At 44.7% G+C, this 19,753-nt stretch overlaps 2 protein-coding genes across 3 annotated transcripts in view; one reads left to right on the plus strand and one right to left on the minus strand.

The window, feature by feature from the left end:
- Nucleotides 1-7,863, plus strand: part of arhgap35b (Rho GTPase activating protein 35b) — an 11,806-nt gene extending 3,943 nt beyond the window's left edge. The window contains exons 2-7 of the mRNA XM_034550974.1: nucleotides 1-3,813; nucleotides 4,039-4,180; nucleotides 4,588-4,665; nucleotides 4,856-4,987; nucleotides 5,173-5,278; nucleotides 5,418-7,863. The exon at nucleotides 1-3,813 is cut by the window's left edge and continues 90 nt beyond it. Of these exons, the coding sequence (XP_034406865.1) occupies nucleotides 94-3,813; nucleotides 4,039-4,180; nucleotides 4,588-4,665; nucleotides 4,856-4,987; nucleotides 5,173-5,278; nucleotides 5,418-5,835 (4,596 nt within the window). The 5' untranslated portion in view covers nucleotides 1-93 and the 3' untranslated portion in view covers nucleotides 5,836-7,863. The remainder of the gene's footprint in view (nucleotides 3,814-4,038; nucleotides 4,181-4,587; nucleotides 4,666-4,855; nucleotides 4,988-5,172; nucleotides 5,279-5,417) is intronic.
- Nucleotides 7,864-11,930: 4,067 nt separating this feature from the next.
- Nucleotides 11,931-19,753, minus strand: part of LOC117742670 (Down syndrome cell adhesion molecule-like protein 1 homolog) — a 49,572-nt gene continuing 41,749 nt past the window's right edge. For both annotated transcript variants that reach the window (XM_034550237.1, XM_034550238.1), the window contains exons 21-33: nucleotides 17,854-18,007; nucleotides 17,147-17,264; nucleotides 16,881-17,044; nucleotides 16,672-16,770; nucleotides 16,202-16,390; nucleotides 15,308-15,595; nucleotides 15,062-15,217; nucleotides 14,930-14,960; nucleotides 14,697-14,815; nucleotides 14,425-14,577; nucleotides 13,784-13,984; nucleotides 12,956-13,267; nucleotides 11,931-12,358 (exon numbers count right to left, since the gene is read on the minus strand). In XM_034550237.1, coding sequence (XP_034406128.1) covers nucleotides 11,931-12,358; nucleotides 12,956-13,267; nucleotides 13,784-13,984; nucleotides 14,425-14,577; nucleotides 14,697-14,815; nucleotides 14,930-14,960; nucleotides 15,062-15,217; nucleotides 15,308-15,595; nucleotides 16,202-16,390; nucleotides 16,672-16,770; nucleotides 16,881-17,044; nucleotides 17,147-17,264; nucleotides 17,854-18,007 — 2,412 coding nt within the window. The remainder of the gene's footprint in view (nucleotides 12,359-12,955; nucleotides 13,268-13,783; nucleotides 13,985-14,424; nucleotides 14,578-14,696; nucleotides 14,816-14,929; nucleotides 14,961-15,061; nucleotides 15,218-15,307; nucleotides 15,596-16,201; nucleotides 16,391-16,671; nucleotides 16,771-16,880; nucleotides 17,045-17,146; nucleotides 17,265-17,853; nucleotides 18,008-19,753) is intronic.

A 19,753-nucleotide genomic window follows, 5' to 3' on the forward strand; every position in this document is an offset into this window, starting at 1 on the left:
ATCTCCCCGGTGGATCGTCAACTTTATGGAACAACATTCAAGAGAACTCCTTTATACAGTGCCTGTTTATGGCAGGATGAGCGTTAGCAGGCCATGATGGCGAAAAAGCAAGATGCCCGGCCGCCCATTTACAACCTCATTGTCGTGGGTTTGTCAGGAACGGAGAAAGAGAAGGGCCAATGTGGGGTTGGCAAGTCCTGCTTTTCTAATCGGTATGTGCGGCCTAGTGCGGATGACTTCTACCTGGACCACACATCAGTGTTGAGCACCAGTGACTTTGGGGGTCGAGTGGTTAATAATGATCACTTTCTGTTTTGGGGGGAGGTGTCCCGGCTTCTGGAGGAGGGGCCTGAGTGCAGGATGCATGTTGTGGAGCAAACGGAGTTCATTGATGACCAGACATTTCAGCCACACCGTAGCACCGCTATGCAGCCCTATATCAAACGGGCCGCGGCAACCAAGCTGGCTTCAGCAGAGAAGCTCATGTACTTCTGTACCGATCAGCTGGGCTTGGAGCAAGACTTTGAGCAAAAACAAATGCCTGAGGGCAAGCTGCAGGTTGATGGCTTCCTGCTTTGTGTTGATGTCAGCCGGGGCATGAACCGCAACTTCGATGACCAGCTGAAATTTGTAACAAACCTGTATGGTCAGCTCAGCAAGACTAAGAAGCCCATTGTGCTGGTCCTCACCAAATGTGATGAAGGAGTTGAACGCTACATCAAAGATGCACATACCTTCGCCATTACAAAAAAGAGTCTACCAGTAGTGGAGACGTCTGCACGCTCAAATATAAATGTGGACCTGGCCTTCCTCACTCTGGTTCAACTTATGGATAAGAGCAGGGGCAAGCCCAAGATCATTCCTTACTTTGAAGCCCTAAAGCTCCAGAGTCAGCAGATAGCTTCTGCCAAGGATCGCTATGAATGGCTAATCAACCGCATAGTAAAGAATCATAATGAAACCTGGTTAAACACCAGTCGACGCATGAACACCTCCCCAGAGTACAAAGAATATGTCTTCTTGGAGGGAACGGCTAAATGCAAGAAGCTTTTTCAACAGCATGTCTACCGTCTGAAGCAGGAGCACATTGAGAGGCGTCGCAGAATATACCTAAGCACTCTGCCTTTAGCACTTAGTTCTTTGGTGCCTGACCTGGATGAGATAGATCAGCTGAGCTGGTCTGGGGTACAGAAGGTCCTTGAGTCCAAGCAGCACTTTGCCCACTGGTTTGTTGTTCTGGAGGACTCGCCATGGGAGGATACATCTCACATTGATAACATGGAAGATGAGCGAATCCCTTCAGACCTGCTGGAGACGGCCGAAGCGGAGGACATATTTAATGTCCACCTGGCACATCTGCGTAATGAGTGCAGACGGGCAGAGATGAGGCTGGAGTTTAAACACAAGTTGGCTTCCTCTCCCTTTGTCACACCCGGTAGACCCTGGGAGGAGGCCCGCAGCTTTATCATGAATGAAGAGTTCTACCAGTGGCTTGAAGAGCCAGAGTACTTGGACCTGTACAACCGTCATCAGAAGGAGATCATTGACCGCTCAAAAGAAGACTTTCAGGAGCTCTTACTGGAGTACTCTGAGCTTTTTTATGAGCTTGAGGTGGATGCCAAGCCAAGCAAGGAGAAGATGGGGGCCATTCAGGAGGTTTTGGGGGAAGAACAGCGGTTCAAGGCTCTACAAAAGCTTCCAGCTGAAAGAGATGCTCTGGTATTGAAGCATATTCACTTCGTCTATCACCCTACCAAGGAGACCTGCCCGAACAGTCCGAACTGTGGAGACTCTAAGATTGAACAAATTTTACTTTCACGTTTCCCCACGTGTTACCCCTTTTTTGATGTGAAAGCTCATTTTGGGGACACCAAGGCTGACAGAATTAACCTTGTCATACTAGGGAAGGATGGACTGGCAAGAGAATTTTCCAATGAGATTAGGGCTCTCTGCACAAATGACGACTGGTATGTGTTGGACGGGAAGATGTATGAGTTGACGCTGCGGCCTATCGAGGGAAATGTGCGTCTTCCAGGGAATTCTTTCCACACCCCCACTTTTACCCCTCACGGATGTCTGTGTCTGTATAACTCAAAAGAGTCCCTCTCCTATGTGATTGAAAGTCTTGAGCGACTTAGGGAATCAACTCTAGGTCGAAGGGATAGCCAGCTAGCACAGCTACCAACATCCCTGCTTTTAGTCACTAAAAGAGGTGTAGGAACATATGTGGATATAGGTGGAGAAACTGCCTTAAATCTGATAACGCAGGGACAGCAGGTTGCAAGGAGGCTGCAGTGTAGCTTTTTAGACCCTGCCTCCCCTGGTGTGGGCTATGGCCATAATGTCAATGAGACTCAAATCAACCAGGTGCTGAGGAGCCTTCTGGATATTCGGAGGAGCATATCTTTTAGTAGCAGCTCGCCTCCCCTCCTCCCTGACCCTCCAGGTCTCCGAGACTCTCCTCATCAGCCGGCCCCAGAGGCTGACCTACGTATTGTCATGTGCTTAATGTGTGGGGATTCCTACGACATTGAGCAGCTCCTGTCCCCTTTCTTAATGCGTCAGCACTGCAGGCCCATGTCTAATAGTGGCACTTCTGTATTACTGGAGCAGACGGTTGGAGGACACAAGCTGGCTATAGAGCTCTCTCTGCTCTCATACCACGCCTCCTTCACTTTGCGGAAGAGCAGGTTGGTGCACGGCTACATTGCCGTGTACTCGGTCTCCCGAAAAGCCTCCCTGGAGACCCTGTGTGCATTCTTGTGTGAGGTTCAGGACATCATCCCAGTTCAGCTGTTGGCAGCGGGAGATAGCCAGGCAGAGCTGACTGACAGCGACTATGCCTGTGAACAGCTGATCCAAGGGGAGGAGCTGGCCCGTGAGATTGAGGGTCGTTTCAATAGTGTGGTTTGTGGGTCCGGAGGGGTGGTGGGAGGCCTGCACAGGATAGAAATGTTCCATTCCTTTCTGATGGAGGTGATTGAGAAACGCAACATTGTGGAGGCCACACACATGTATGATAATGTTGCCGAAGCGTGCACCAGTGAAAACGTGTACTCCCCACGCTGCAGTTCTCCCAGTCCTGTCACCATGTTGCTGGATTCAGAGGATGATGTAGAGCCATCGCCACCGTACTATGATGGCACACTCACTTCTCACAGTGGGGGCTTCAACCTGCCCGACTTAGATTCCAGTGACATCTCTGTCATCTCCGAGATCAGAGACTTTGAGAACAAGCTCAACAACAAAGTGCCCCCCCAAGTGAGAGTGAAACCGGGTGTCACTTTTGACTTCCGGAAGGTGAGCCGTAACCCATATATCGATACCCTGGGTCATCGCCGCTCCCTGCCCTCTGCTGTTACCTGGGTTCCCGGTGGGGATGTGGGCTACGATCCCTCAGACTACGCCGAACCCATAGACGCGGTGTCAAAACCTCGCCCGAGCAATGAGGAGATCATCTACTCGGTGCCACACGACAGCACACAAGGCAAAATCATCACCATCCGCAACTCCAACAGGATGCACTCCAACGGAAATGGCTCGGACAGCGAAGCAGACAGCAGCTCTCTGGAGCGAAGGAGGAAGTTCTCAGCGGCGGGGGTGAAGCCTCGTCTTTACCGCGACCGCTCCAAGCGGCTCGGCAAGTTCAGCAGCTTCCGCTCAAGCTTCATAGGCAGCGATGATGAGATGGGAGTGCTTCCAAAGTCCAAGGAGGATGACCTTGGGACCCTGAAAGGCGAAAGTCTTGTCAATGAGGAGAGTGAGGACCCAAAAAAGAGGAACATTCTGAAGAGCCTGCGACGAACAGCCAAGGTGTGTATTCCATCATCCTTTTCTGTTTTAATCCAAAAAGATTTATATTTACATGTTTATAATACAGAGACTTTGCATTACTTGTTTTGATCCTTTATGAAAAATAAACCGATGGGTAATTGACCCTCGCTCACTGTTGAGTGAGTATGTTTAATGGGGAGTTGGGGATTTGCTGCTGGATGGAGAACATTACACTCATGTTCCTCTGTCTTTATTTCTCCACAGAAATCAAGACCAAAGCCCCGTCCAGCCATTCAAAAGCCCCCGGAGAGCAGTTACTTTGGGGTCCCCCTGGTGAATGTGGTATCCCCAGACAGGCCCATCCCGCTTTTCATCGACAAGTGTGTCCGCTTCATTGAGACCACAGGTGCGTTGTTTCATCTTTCACCCACGTTGTGCTGTTCTGCATCTGAAACACTGACCATGGTCATTTCTCAGTTTGTATTCTTCACTGCAGGTAAAATACCTTTTTATAATCAATGTTATTGATTAGTCCCCTAAAATGAATACTTATTGTAGAACCCAGTGCACCTGTTCATGAGGACATTGTGATGTGAAACTAATACTAGAGTTCATTCAGTGAAATACTCGCCCAGAAAGTGCCAGCATCTGTACTGTCATGTCTGTTTGCAATGAGGCTAATTAAGTGTTTCTGCTTTGCTTGTTCCCCACTGTGCCCCCCCCCCCACACACACACCTACACACACACACACACACACACACACACACACACCTCCCCCTTTTTTTTTCTGCTGCGCTTTTTGTTTTCCTCAGGCCTGAATACAGAGGGGTTGTACCGCGTAAGCGGCAACAAGTCGGAGATGGAAAGCATGCAGAGGCAGTTTGAACAGGGTGAGCTGATCATCAGACTTGTTTGAACCAGCTGTTTGACGTGTAATTATGTGGCTGGCGACTCAAAATATAAACAGAGAGTTGCCAATGGAAAGTGACATGCGAGTGATTGTTCAGTCCTGATGACAGCGTCTAGTATAATGGGCTTATTTTCTCTGATCCCTCTAACTCTCTCATTCTCCTTGTGTAGACCACGGATTAGACCTGGTAGAGAAAGACTTCTCCATGAACACTGTGGCTGGAGCCCTTAAAAGCTTCTTCTCTGAGCTGCCTGAGCCCCTGGTGCCTTGTGTTCTGCAGGTGGACCTATTGGATGCTTTCAGTAAGCAAACACTGCTGGGCTGGGAGGGTCTTCACAAGCACATAAAAAGACGGGATGGTTTTGGCTGACCTGTTTTGCTCTGCTTTAGTGTTGACATGGTTGTGTACAAAGACATTTTAGTTTCAAATTACTGTGTGCGGTGGTGAGGTCTATATTTTGATAGTAACCTCTCTCTTTATGTGCAGAAATTAATGACCGAGAACAGAGGCTATATACCATGAAGGACGTCCTAAGGAGGTTCCCCAGGGAGAATTATGAGGTCTTCAAATTTGTAGTGAGCCACTTACACAAGTAAGTTCCCTGTCCACTGTTTCAATCATTTTGTGAATTAGTTGCTCCTCTGTGGTAGACACCCATCAGTTTGTTTTTTTCCTGCACCGTACGATGAGAGTTGATCATTTGTGTGCGTGTGTGTGTGTGTGTGTCCCAGGGTGAGCCAGCTGAACAGGTTGAACTTGATGACTAGTGAAAACCTGTCCATCTGCTTCTGGCCCACCCTCATGAGGCCAGACTTCACCACGATGGATGCCCTGACTGCCACGCGCACCTACCAGACAATCATCGAGAGCTTCATCCACCAGTGTGCATTTTTCTTTTACAACCAGCCCCTCCTCGACTCTCCCACCGGCCTAGCGGGCCTCCCTGCCTCGCCCACCACCACCCTCAGCGGGAGCTCTGCCTACTCTTGTTACCGCTCCTCCCCCCCCCACACCACCTCGCACTTCAGCCCCCTGCAGCAGTCCCCGCCCACCACCCCCCAGTCTCCCCTTCAGTCTCTGCTCCCTCCCCTCCACCAGCACCCCCACTCCCACTCCCACCATTCCCCTGCCGAACAAGAGACGCTGTGAGAGAGACGGTGACGCCACGTGTGCCCATGCTGATGCTGGACCTTAACACACACACACATAAACCTGTGCACTTGCACATTATGTCTTTGATCATTGACCCAGGTTATGAGATGGGAAGTGTATGAGAGACTTCCCTAACCTGCCATCTTTATCCACATGTATATGTATCAGCGCAGCCTCCCATTATCAGTGACTCTTCCTCTGCCCTCTGAGCCCCTCATCTCCTGGAATTTAAGGGTTTCAGGCCAGAAGAGGAGGACAGAGGTTGCTGTCACAGCAAGCATCTCTTGTGTCAACAGCCACCACGTATCCTACACTACAAAGAAATAGAAACCTCTATGCCAAGCTTGAAGAACTGATTTGTCGCCACCGTTTTTTTTTTAATATGTGTAAAACTGTTTTTTTTCCTTCTTTTTTTTCTCATGAAAGTACTGCCACTGGATTTTGAGACTGTTGCTCTGTAGGTCCTTTGGGCAGCAGTGTGCTCCATATAGCAGAGGTTCCTCTGTCTACCTTTGGGGCTCTCATCGGCTCTACTTGAGCGGTCACTATGGGGGTGGGGTGGGTGGGGGGGGGATTACACATCCAGGGATGCACTTTAATGATCACTGTTGCTTTTCCCTCAAAAGGGTTTTTCTTTTGTTGACATACTGTTTTCTTGTGTGTTTTTACTTTCACAGCTCAAACAGCCATACCCATTGCCTTTACAGAGCTCTGGCAGATCAAACTTTGTTTACATCAAACTTGTTTTTGTATCCACAAACTTATCTGAAGCACTTTTTGATAGTGTAGTGTTAAATTTGAAGAATTGCCACATTGATTAATTGTCCATATTGTTTGTTCAGTGGCTGAATGTGGCATCAGTGCAGGCTTGTGAGAGGGACAAAAAGATCCTTTTGTAAAAACTTGCGTTCTTTAAGTTGATCCAGAGGTACCATTTTTAGGTTGATGGGGAGTCTGAATCTTCCCATACGCCCTCAATCATCCAGCCATGTGAACACTAGTTTGTCCTCTTTCTAGCTGTTGGTTGAGCAGAATGGATGTTTAGGGAAGTTTGGTTTAATTAGACCAATATAATATCAGAGAAAACTTTGTCTGCCATCAGTCGAGTGAAGGAGAAATCTTTGAATGTGTAACGTAATCGTACCATAACACAACTCTGCATCGCCATCTGCTGTCTATTGAAACCAAACGCTTGGGCCATGACCGGTCGCTGGATGTGTTGCCGTGGCTGTCTATCAACCCGGGCTCTTTGTCGTCATCTAATATTAAGGACCTTTAACTCTGAAGGTTTAGTTTTAGTTCAACGCACTGTTACTGCTTGTCCTGCTATACCATGACCAGTAGAAGTGAGATATTTGTGGATGGGACACATTCAGGAAGCACCGTTGGCCGTTTACCTGCTCTAGCGTCTAGTTGTGTGCTGGTCCTCTTTTCAGGGGCAACAATCAGCAGATGTTCAGTGGGAGCACTGTTGATGAAGACCTGATGACTTCACCCATGAAATGTATTATAACTGTCTTTTCAATGGGGACGAGTCCAAATGGACCAGTAGAGGTTGTAGGTCTGTTCTGGTTCTTGGTTAACGACGATAACCGTACGAGTTAGATCTTTTGGCTGTCGTAGGATTTGGGATTATCACCGGTCATTTTACGTGTTCGTCCGTGTAAACTTAGGGCTTTCTCAAACTGCTCATAGCTGCGAGCTGTAACATAAAGACCGGCACAGAACCAGCCGAGCAACTGTCCCACTATAACGCAATTCCGGGAGTATATAATCTTACCACGTCACTTAATTTCTGGCACAAGCGTGGCAAATCTACCGTTCAATGAGGAAAACGTGAGTGCATCCTACTCTATAATGGTTGTTTATTTGTATGTTGGGGAACACCACCCGTTAGTCAATGGTAGAAAACATTTCTAGTGTGTATTTCAATGATTGAAAGTCCATTTTTACAATTTTTGTGAAAGGTTCAAGGCCACTTAAGTTTAGTGCATGATTAATAACGAATTAAAAAAAAAAAAAAAACACCAAGGGAGAAGGATGAACGCCTCTCCCTGTTTTAAAACATGAAATTAGTACGTGAACAAAACAAATACTAAAGTGAAATAGCTGAAACGTGAAGGTTTATGTACTGTGCACCAGAAGCAAACTATGGAATTTATCTGACTGAGAATAGTGTTTGAAGATGAAGGCCTTATGTGAACTGTATAATAGTTAATAAATTAAATTGTAAAATTGTCCTCTGCTTTCTCGTGGTGTTTGTGTCTTACTGAGCCTTCTACAATCGGAGCGGTACGTCCATTCATTACAGCAATCCCTCCAATTTGAAATGAAATTGGAAGTTCATTGTCAAATTTTAATTTTTTTCCGATTCCACACAATAGCAGTTAGATTAATATGGTCACTGCAATGGAGCCATGTGACTCAAGAATATCAAGCATATCATTTTGATGGTTCAAATGTTGAGAATTATGTGGAAATCCGATGATTTTTGGGAACAAGGCTACACCCTGCTGTCTGACAAAATATTAGACGGGCTACTATTATTATCCACATTTCTCACTGGAATAATGGAGCATGGTTTGAACTATTCTCCTGATTGATGTCAGGTGACTCTGTAAAACATCAATTATTCACAGCATATTAGTCATGATTGACTGCACTCTTTTGAGGGAACACAGTATCTGTTGACCTGTGTGGAGGGGTGAGACGTGATAATGTTATGATGCCATCTTGTGGCTGCACAGCTGATGTTCACGTCTCATTCCTCACTGTGGATTTGTGTGATTAAAAAGTGACATAACTCTGAGTTATGTGTTTCCAACCTTTACCTTCAATGCCTGGTGACCGCTTCATGTTCAGTTGCATGTTGGTGCCACAGATCTAAAGCAGGTGCATCTTTGACTACTGATAGGATGTTGATGTATGTTGATGACACACGTATGTTCAAACACCATGAAGTCATCTGACTAATCTCTTGTCATTCAGAGGAATGGGATTGTGGCATTATTTTCTGTACTGATTTGAATTCAGTACAGTGTTATGTTAATGGTGTTTTTCTTCTTCTCATGTTTAATATCTAAAACTGAATTAAAGGAACTCTCCAGCCTGAGCTTGCAAACTATGTCGTTTATGAGAAAGATGGCAGCTGAGAAGATGGATATGTGGGATGTTTCCCAACATTATGCAACACCTCTGACTGAATGACGTGTATCTCTTGATTTGAGTAGAACTGTAGCTTATTAATTAGCCTTTTCATTGATATCACATAAAACAAAGGGTGTTTCTGACCTATTTGCTTTCCTCTGTTATCAGTATTGTTAATGGCAATAGTGTTCAATTTATGACTTATTCTATGTGGTTCTTATGTTTCTCTGAAGTTCTCTATGAATACAATGTGTTGGCCTCCTTAACAACATAGTCACAAACACTTTAAGTCAGTATCATGGACACGTTTACACACTAGCGTATGAGAGAGATAATTGTCATAATGGTTTGTCCGTCTCCTCGCTTGAGAACTGCTTCAGCAGTCCAAATAATTTCAGATGATATGCAAACAAACCTGTTGAGAATGACAGAGGCCGTGACATATGAAAGATAGCTTTATTGCACAAGGTGTTAGAATGATCTTTTTAGTTTTTCTTTTCTTTTCATAGAAAATGTACTTTTGAACACAAGCAATTGCTATAACAAGCAACTCAAACAAATGTTTGGGATACCCTCAACATTTTTTTTTTGTTTTTTTTTTTTTTGTTTGTTTTGTTTTTCATACATTTTTTCCTTCAGTTTTTCCCTTTTAGCAAGCATGCAATGATTTTTTGAGGATGAACAAAATACAAAATAATGATAATAAAAAAAGTAAATAGGACAAATGACAACAGCAAAAACCTTTAAAAAAAAGAATAAAAATTCAACAAATTAGTATCAAAAACATAAAGGGAAAGAAAAAAAATGTTTTTTGCCCATTTCAGAAGTAAAATATTTTATTTTTGATACTATTTCAATTTTGAAATTGGGGCATTCAACCCTGATGTGTCCCCTGATTTATTCTGACGAAAATAGCTCTTCATACAAAACTGTGTTTTTATGTACAAGACTTAATCTATAAACAACACTGACAAAGGTAGAGATGATGGACCTAGCATGTTTCAGGTGGAGAATCTTTACTTTAATTTATCTGAACGGGGGAAAAGGACCGGAGCCAGAATGATTCAGGTCGACACGCCGACTCCAGTCCAGTTTATACACAACAGTAGTTTGTGTGAACAAAAGAGCTGCGAGTCCCTGATTTCACTTGGCTCAACTGGTTTTAGCCACAGCCCACACACCTCACTACCAGAATTTTGACAAAACCCCAAACAAATTATAATTAATATTATGAATCAAAATCAACGGACCAACAGAAATCCCCTCCCCTAAACAAACAAACAAATAAAGTACATGGATAAATAAATATAAAACACAAAACGCTATCATGGAGACATCCCAAAAGGTTCTTGTGTGAATGTACATCAGAGCAAACTGGAGGGGAATGGAGAGAAAGAAAGCAGGGCATATACAGTAATTCAGACAGGGCAACAACAAAGATATCAATTGAGTGAACATTATATCATTTTCAAAACTGAACTCCCTGACATATAACATCGCTCAACATTATATTATTTTACTTCATTCACATCATGACTGGGATTCTTTCAGCTATTTATACGTTTCTTTAAAGAGCGAAGCTCGGCTGGGTGACAGCAAGGCAGGCTGGGAAGTTGGTAGGATGTGTTACTGAAGCCTTAATCATGTATCATGTATCATGGCTCGCGTCGGCAGCCACTCTCCCAACATAAAACTCATTTGTGGAACCTCTGTGACACTTTCTTCAAATTGTTTTCCTCAATCACTCATGCTCAATAGAGTCAAAGAGCCTATATTCTCATAAACTTAAATATTATGACGGAAGGCTTTCTGCCATGATTGTTTCCGCCAAACACACGTATACAGCAAAGTAGGCGTTGAAACCCGTGAGGTTTTATTTTTATTTATTTGTCACCCAGCCAGCCTGCCTTTTCAGGGACTGAAACTAAAACTAAGTATATCTTGCTTTTCCAATCTCAGCGGTCTACATACAGAACATCCCGTATATATACTAAACTTTTTTCTTTCTTTAGGCCAACCTTTTCTTTTTCTTTTTTTAATTTGGGTTGAGCGATTGTCTCATTCTTAAATTTGACATTAACATTAAATTGCTGTATATACTACTACACTATTTGTAGTACATACACTTTATACTTTGTCATAATTTCACTTAAATGTCAATAATATACCTACATAGAAATATATATGTAAATTCTTTATAATACCAAATATTCTCTATTTGTAATGTGAGAACTATTAGCTGGTTCATTTGGGTTGTCATGATTTGTTTAAAAAGTTAGACACTGTTCAGCTGGGGAGAGATGTGTGGAGAATATTAATGCAATAGACATTTCATCCTTCTTGGAAGTGAACCTGAATCATTTATTTTGGAATCACCATTAAGAGAAAATCTGCCAATAGCTATTTGGGACTTTAAGAGACACATAGAGGGTAAAGATACAGTAAGAATAGGGAACTTAACTGGAAGTCCTGCAAATTGACAATAATACTCAAACTATGGAGGACAGTATGTGTGTGTGTGTATGTAAGACAGGATGGCCACACAGCTTCATACTGGCTATCGTAGTCTTCATCATCATAAACACAGAGCCTTTAGCTCCTCAATTATAGTCAATATTTCCAAATGACCACAGAATCACTTCCTTTTTTTTTTTGCTGTGCTACTCCGCGAGGACTGAGCGGAGCAGAGCGCCAGCCGGCTGGAACTGTTAGTTGGAGTTAGTAATTCTTTTATAGAGTCCCAGGTGAACATGAAAAGCAGGGTTAGCTCGGTCTCTGTCTGGGAGAACACCTATCCCGAGGAAAATTAGAACGCTGGGCAGTTCACCATTAGTTGGGTTGAAAGAAAGATGGTTGCATGCCCTTTCTGGCCCAAGACTGAAGAGCACCAGAGTGGGGCTGGCTGAGGAGTGTGATAGCAATGCAAGTCTGTGCAGGTGGACGGACTACACCAGTGTGTATGACTTGGAGTAGGCCCCCACACTCTGTTTCTGCAGTCTCCCCAGTGCAGAGGAGCTGCTCTCGAGCAGCGAGTCTCTGGAGCCCCCCACCTTGTTACTGTTGGTGGGGTTGCTGCTCGTGCTGGAAGTGGAAGCAGTTGCTGCAGTGTTGGAGCTGGGCATGGTGAGAGTCCTTTGGGGCAAGGTGGCGGTGCCAGAGCCCAAGCTGGCCAGCCCAGAATGGCCCAGCGTCAGGACCTGCTGCTTGGCAGGGTCTAGAGTCTTGTGGCGGCCCTGGGTGTGATACGCCCGCTGGGTCAGGCTGCGGATTGAGGCTTCCCGCGGTGGCACAGCTGGGCACGGGTCATGCAGCTCCCCTTGCTTGCGGAAGAATGGGTCTGTCTTCATGTAGAGGGGTAGGTTGCAGAATTCACCTGAGAGAGGCGAGAGAAGAGACGAGACAAGACCACACAGTGAGGTGATTGTGAATTTAAGGCATTTGTGTCTTTTCTATTGATGAAATTAAATATTTCCAAATGCAAATGAATAAATATGGCCCGGGATTTTTCTTACTACATTATAACTCGTGACTTGTTGCAGAACAAACCACGCCTTTAAAGGATTGCTTTGGCATATCAGCCAGGAAACTTCAAGATGACCACTTGGTTTTTGATTGAACTTTGGATCATCCAAAGTGTGGGATTTCCCTTTGTATCTGACACATTATTGTATCATTGTATAATTGTGTATTGTCTTTTCTTTTGTGTGTCAGCGTTCTCACACCAACTCCCACAGAGTGCAGTCCATCCCCACTTTGTATTTATATGTATTTATATATTTATCTTTGGTATTTTGTATTATTTGTTTGGTGAAATCTCTTTGGACTCTAGTCCAGCATTGTTGTTGTGACTCTTTGTGGCCCTTTTGTCAAGGGAAGACCATTTACCATAATTTTAAGTCACAGTAAATAAAACTCCTTGTTTTGAGTTAGGAGAAAAAAGCAGGTATTAATGCACCTTTTTCGTACTTACTTTTGTTAGCGCGGTGGGGAATGGGCACAGCCACATTTTTACCGCGGTCGTAGTCCTGCGGTTTGGGCGGTGAGGCAGTGAAGCGGCAGATGCCTGGTTCAGACGGCGTGCTGAGGGAGGTCATGCTGTCTGCCGGGTCATTGGTACCCGTGGTCATCTGGTCAGATGAGCTATCGGAGATGAAACACTCCGTAATGGTGAACTTGGCATGCTGCAGGTGCTCCTCCAGCTTGGCGTGCTCGTAGGCCCTCGCCAGCTCCTCATAAGTGGAGGAGGCGCTCTCTGTCGACACCATGCTGTTGCGACCCTTATCTGGAAAAACATACATAAAAACACATACATTTAATATGATAATTGTGGCCACAACGTTTACTGAGCTGTTTTGATTGATTCAAATGTTTTGTTTTAGAGAAAACTGTTGGTTGTGAGCTCAGGGTTTGTGGTTTCTGAATTTTGGCCATTGGGCAAACTATATATGGTTTCATCTATTATTAATCTTAATTATTATCTTTTTGTTATCTACTCGTTTCACTCCCTTTATGTTTTACAGTACCGTGTTACTTTGTAATAGCGTTACTGGTAGTACTAAAATGTAAGAGACTTTCTTCCTCATTTGATTTAGTAATTTGAGAATGCATGTTATGGTGAATATACTATATATGCTGTTGGATTAGATTAGAATGTTATGTTGAAACTTGTTTCACATAAAAAACTATTTTCATAAAAGATCTGCTGCTTGATGTAAAACTGGTAATAACACCCACGCAGTAGCAGCACACACGAGTTGCAGTGTCATTGTATCTGGGGTGCTGGCTGGGATTGACTCACCTGTGTCCTGCGACAGGCTGGCGCTGTAGCTGTCACTCTCAGTGGCGGTGATGCCGTGGGAGCCCATCGTCCGCCAGTCGGACGTCAGAGTTCGTGCCGAGGCCGTCGACTGGCTCTGACTGGGTCGGCTTAGTGTCCACTGGCTGGAGTATCTGTTCCTGGAGCTGTGGGCTGATTTTATACTCTTCCTGGACACGGGGTCTGAGAGGGTTCAAACAACAGCTTGTATTCATTGTCAAGGCAACCACATACTGTCTTCACTGAAATGCTATTCTTAAACTTAAACCGTATTTTATTGTCATATTACATTTTTACATATATATGAAATTTGTCCTCTGCATTTAACCCATCCTTGATTATTAAGGAGCAGTGGGCTGCTGTGAAAGCGCCCGGGGAGCAACTGGGGGTTCAGTGTCTTGCTCAAGGACACTTCGACGTGCAACTAATGGGGGGGAGCGGGGATCGAACCGGGTACCTTCTGGTTACGGGACAACCACCTCATCCCCATGAGCTACAGCCGCCAGTACTATTCAATACGAGATTGAAGCTTTCACCTGGATTTAGCTATTTCATGTTCCGTCTCTGTGAGAGCTGTGAAGTGTAATGCAATAAGCTCGATTTGCAAAAAAACAAAAACTCACTTGTGCCTGGGCGGATGTCTGACATGTCAATCAAAGGCCCTGAGTTCTGGATAAGGGCTTGGTGGTGCAGAGACACGCCTGTACAGAAGTTCTGCGGATTCACCGATTGGCTGAACTCAGTGTCTGTCACTGGCACCGCTGCCTTGTCCTCCCCTGTTGCAAGCAAAAGATGAGGATGTACAACTAAATGTTAGTTATCAAATAGAAGATACTAGAACGTGTGTGATGCAGTGATACATTAGTGTATGCTGTTGTTAAGTGCGGCCACATGCCTATCTGTTTGATGCCTTCCTTGTCCTCAATGAGTAGCTGAACACGTGGGATGTCGATGTGGAGCCTCGGCCCTTGAGGAGGGCCCTTCACTGGAGTGTCTATACTCCGATTGTTCTTGCTGCACACATACAAGTGGAAATAACACATAGTTTTCCAAAGGTAGACCTACGTGGAATACTACATTCTCTACAGAGTAGGCATACAAACTGTGCCCGTAAAAGCTGGCTCTTACCTGATAAGCATCTCAGCGAGGCTCTTAGCATCTATAAGAAGACAATATCTGAATTAGTTTCTTGTCACTCTTTGTTACATTAATCGATTACACACAATAATACTGATCTCTCGCTTTCTTTCTCTCTCTCACCTCGAAGGCGTTTAAGCCTCTTCTCTTTGCGTTTCTTGCGGATAATGAAGAGCAAAGCAACACCCAGAGTAACGAGGATGACGGGAGAGCCGATGGAGAACAGCTTCTTCACATCATCCCCTTCTCCACGAGCTGATTTAATGGGAGGAATTGTACCTGTGGAGAGGAGGGAAGGAGACAAATATGTAGTACAGAAAATTCAGTGCACATGGCACTCAAATAGGATAAGATGTAGGATGCACTTACTGCCATCATAGTCGGTGGTGGCAAACTGGGAGCTCTGGTTGCCACACCCAGCACTGTTGCATGCCTTCATTTTGAGCTCGTACCAGGTGGCCTCACGCAGCTCACTGAGGAAGAGCTGAGTGGTGGAGTTGGCCTTGAGGCTCTGCCAGGCCCAGGTACCTTTGGGCCGAAAGTCCAGCATCATGTCAGTGATGGGGCAACCGCCGCTGGTCCAGCCCTGCAGGTTCAGTCCTGCATGAGTGGAGTTGATGTGAGTGAGCAGCGGCTGATCCTTATTGAACACTGGTTCTGTGGAAAAGAGTGGCAGACACAGGCCAACGGGAGGTTAGAAAGATGGGGGTAATGGCAACAAAGCAATACAGTATGTCTTTATGTATTTGTTTTATTGATAGTGTTCTTGTCAATGCTATCATTAAAGGTGTCGTTTCACCCTGATTTTATTCATACTATTTTCCTAAAAACTTAAGACTTTCAGTGTCATAATGAGCAAAGTAACATAATTGATGGAGAACAGCATCCCAGCTTGTTGCATTATTAATTCATCATAATTCTAACATAATCCTAACAACAGCAGTGTCTTTCTGTTGCAGTTATTTAAAGGTTTTGAAGAAATGTTTGAATTTGATCAGTATTAGGAAAACTAATTGCCTCCACATAAAACATTTATGTTGCATAAACTATGTGACAGCTAAATATGTTTTCAATGCCCCTGATCTGCGATGGGCAGACATTTCTGTTGCTTAAAGAAAAACTTAAATAGGATAGAACAGTAAAAGTCCAAAACAAGAAGTGAAGACAACTTTATTCTGTTTTGAGGCCAGAGTTATAGTTACAGTCTCTCCACTTGTCTCCTCTTCACTCATATCTACAACACGTTTGCTTCCTCCCCCTCACCTCTTCCATGGGTCTTAGCCTCAATGATCTCACTGATGCGCCCTGAGCCCACGCTGTTCTTGGCAGCCAACTTGACCTTGTACCAGGTTCCACAGCGCAGATTGTCCAGCCTGAAGGAACGCTCACTGGAGCTGATGAACACATCCCTCCATTCCTCCGTGTTGTCCACAGAATACTGCAGCACAAATCCTGCAGAATCACACAACACCTCAAGTCATTGAGTGAACTGAAATGAAAGAAAGACATTTCCTTGCTGCTGCTGCTGCTACTACATCTGTTGGACACCAGGGGGCAACAATAAACTACACTCTGTTCTAGTTTGACAACTACTTGCAGAGCAACATTGTTTACCCTGTTATTTGCAGATTTAGTCCAACTGATAGCAAGAGGGTGAAGTGCATTGAGAGGATATGTTGTCATGAGACAGCTGCAAGGTGGGCAGGTGTTTCTCTGTTCACAGAAAGTCTTACCCCTGATGGAGCTCCCCCCGTTGTCCCCAGGGATCCAAGCCAGGGTGATGGAGGAGGTGGAGGTAGTGGAGACGGTCAGACGAGGCTGATCAGGAGGAACTGGATGCACACACACCAAGAGAGTGACTCAACAACAGAGCAGAAACATCACAAAGGAAACACGTCCTCCACTGGAGTTCCACTCAGATACATCTTCTGTTTCTCCTTACCTTGCACCACCAGATTGACTATGATGGTGTCGAAGCCCAGAGTGTTAGTGGCAGTGCAGGTGTAGTACCCAGAATCCTCCGCTTTGACTGAGCGTAGCACCAGCGTGCCGTTGGATAAGATCTGCCGTTGACTGTCAGCTGTCACCGGGATGGCAGAGTCCTCACTGACGAAGTAAAGACAAGTTACAGTTGAGAAAAGTGATTCTTTGCAGCAGTATCTGTGAGTCATGATGCTGACATATAAGTTGGGTAAGATGAGCTCTGACCTGTCTTTGGTCCATTTAATTGTGGGGGCGGGTTCTCCCACTGAGCTGCAGGGCAGGCGCACTTCCTTCTTCCAGGGTGTGGTCACCGTTCCCCCAAAGGACAGGATCTTACCCGGGACTGCAAACACACAAAATAAAGTAATGCATCTTTGACACACACAGAGGATGATAGCTACACCAAGATAAAACAAAAACAGCTACAGCATCTCTCTCACAAATATGTCTTTCTTGGTACTTTCAGATGTCTAACTGCACGTCTCTGCTGAATGAGTGTCCCAGTTGTCCTGAGGGGAAAGGCCTTTACTCACTTCTGAGGGAATAAAAAGCTGTAGTGTAGTGTTTCAGCGTAGCCCCTCCTCTACCCTCTTAGTTTCAGTCCATCTTTTCTCCATAGATCCTCCTCTCTATTGATTCTCGCCTGCTACCTCTCTCCCCAAGGGTCATTTTACTGGATAGGCCCTGTTCATCACCACATAATTAACAACAGCGTTTCTTGCAACATAGCCACTACTTAATCAATACTACGTCTGTCAATCAATAACAGAGAGAGCAGGACAGAGAGAGAAGGAGAGAGGTTGATGAAAGTGATTTGTTCACAGGAGATCATGTTGCCGTTTCATAGCCATCTTTAGAGCGCTCTCCCTCATAACCTTTACAGAAATCCCTTTACCCTTCTCCTCCACTACAGGCTCGCCCGGAGGACCCACCTTTCCCAGCAGGCTCCACTGTGACCTTTGAGCTGATGTTGCCACGGCCGGCAGTTGTCACGGCTGCAGACCAGATGTGGTATTGTTTACCGCGGGTAAGGTGTGTGATACGGTAGAAGAGCATCTCTGGGTTGGCCTCGTACTCACTGGGCGCCTGGGACAGAGGGCATGCAATGTCATGTTAGCAGGATGATGCGACGGTGACACGACAGGCTTCGTGGCCACCGTCAGACTAAAGAAGTGTCAACAGCTCAAACCTCTCAAACGGGGATTTCATTTCAATTCTTAATTTTCTCGGGAAAAGAAGAAGCAAACTTTTTCGCAGTCGTCATTTTAAATAGAACAGAAATCAGCACAGCTGGCCTTCTTAAAGATAAAAGGATCCGGCTGACATATCTAGCGTGTAGGACAGGTGTTTCAATTTAAGTTAACAGGGCATTCACAACAAACAATAGAGTAAATAGAGATTCCTGTGTGCTATATTGACATGGATCCATTACTGTACGTTCATGTAGGTTATTTTTCTATTTCTATATACTCCATCTTCCCAAATGCTCTTCTATTTCTAAATTATAAACTGTGTTAATTTCAGGATGAATTTTTCTGCCTTTGGTTGACCTAAAATATTGTTATGTGTAACTGATATGTATTCATATTCCTTATGAATTGTGTTTTTCGTTCATTTAGGCTTCCAATGTTTTCCAATTAGTTATTTCTGAGGTTTTTATTGAATGACCTCTCTCAGGACTCCACCTCTTTGTGCTTGTAGATTGAACTTGAAAAACTCTGAAGATTACTGGCATTCATCCTGAAGCAGGCAAGAAACCTTAATCAGTAGAATTTTGACAGCCTGGAATGAAACATAACCAAATGAAAGCGTCATTGTGATGGCAGCAATTTGCTCATTGATTGACAAGTTCAAAGTTCTGAGAAAGTGACGGCCTTTTGAAGGACACGTTAAGTCCTGTGCTACACAGTTTAAATAAATGTGGTAATTGTATTACCGGTATATGTTTTGAGAATCGTAATAGTGTTTCAGGACTGTTACAATTAAGTATTAATTAATAGAAAAAAACTGTAAGATGAATAAATGAAATAAAAACATGAATCAAGATTAAGCGCATCGATTTCCTCCTCTTTTTTTTTTTCAACAAGACAGAATAGAGCAGATCACTCAAAATACATTTGACACAAATTTAATTATATCACCCCACATAGGCAGATGTATTCACTGGGTTAAGAACATTTGTATTTTAGGCCTTGGAGCTGGATTAAACTATGTGTTCCTGTGGATATTTTTCCAACAAAAAACATCTTTGGGAAAATATTCACACATACACCTGCAGGCACAAAAACACACACATGCCAACGCGCGCGCAAAAACACTGTTCTCTCTCAAGTCGATCCTCTGTTCTATCTCTTTAATCTGTTCATCTCTCAGTGTTCATCTTCTGTTCCTTCACCATTTGCTTTCCCCCCTTTCCTTCTATCCCCCTCTGTCTTGCTCAGCGAAGAGGAGAGGATGGAGGGAAGGAGGGAGGATGTGTGTGTGTGTATAGGGGGTGCGTTCGAACATTCCTTCAGCAGAGCGGCGGTGTTGTGGTGATCCAGGGAGTGATACAGGGAGATAATGAAAAGACGGACAAAAGCACTCTCATCTCGATGTGACTGATACCCTCCTCTGCTCCTCCCTTCTTCACAGCCTGCCTCTCACTCTCTCTCTCCCCTCATCTCTCTCTTTTTCTCTCATTTCCCTCGGTCTCTCCCTACCTCTAATGGTTCCTTTTTCTCAACCTCCTTCCCCCCCCCCCCCCCCTCCCTCCCTCCCTCCCTCTCTCCTCCCTGCCCATGCTCATTTACATGGCACTCATGCACAGAGAGGGAGGAGTATTTGTGAATA

The sequence above is a fragment of the Cyclopterus lumpus genome, chromosome 14, assembly GCF_009769545.1.
Source record: "Cyclopterus lumpus isolate fCycLum1 chromosome 14, fCycLum1.pri, whole genome shotgun sequence".
NCBI classification, from domain to species: Eukaryota; Metazoa; Chordata; class Actinopteri; order Perciformes; family Cyclopteridae; genus Cyclopterus; species Cyclopterus lumpus.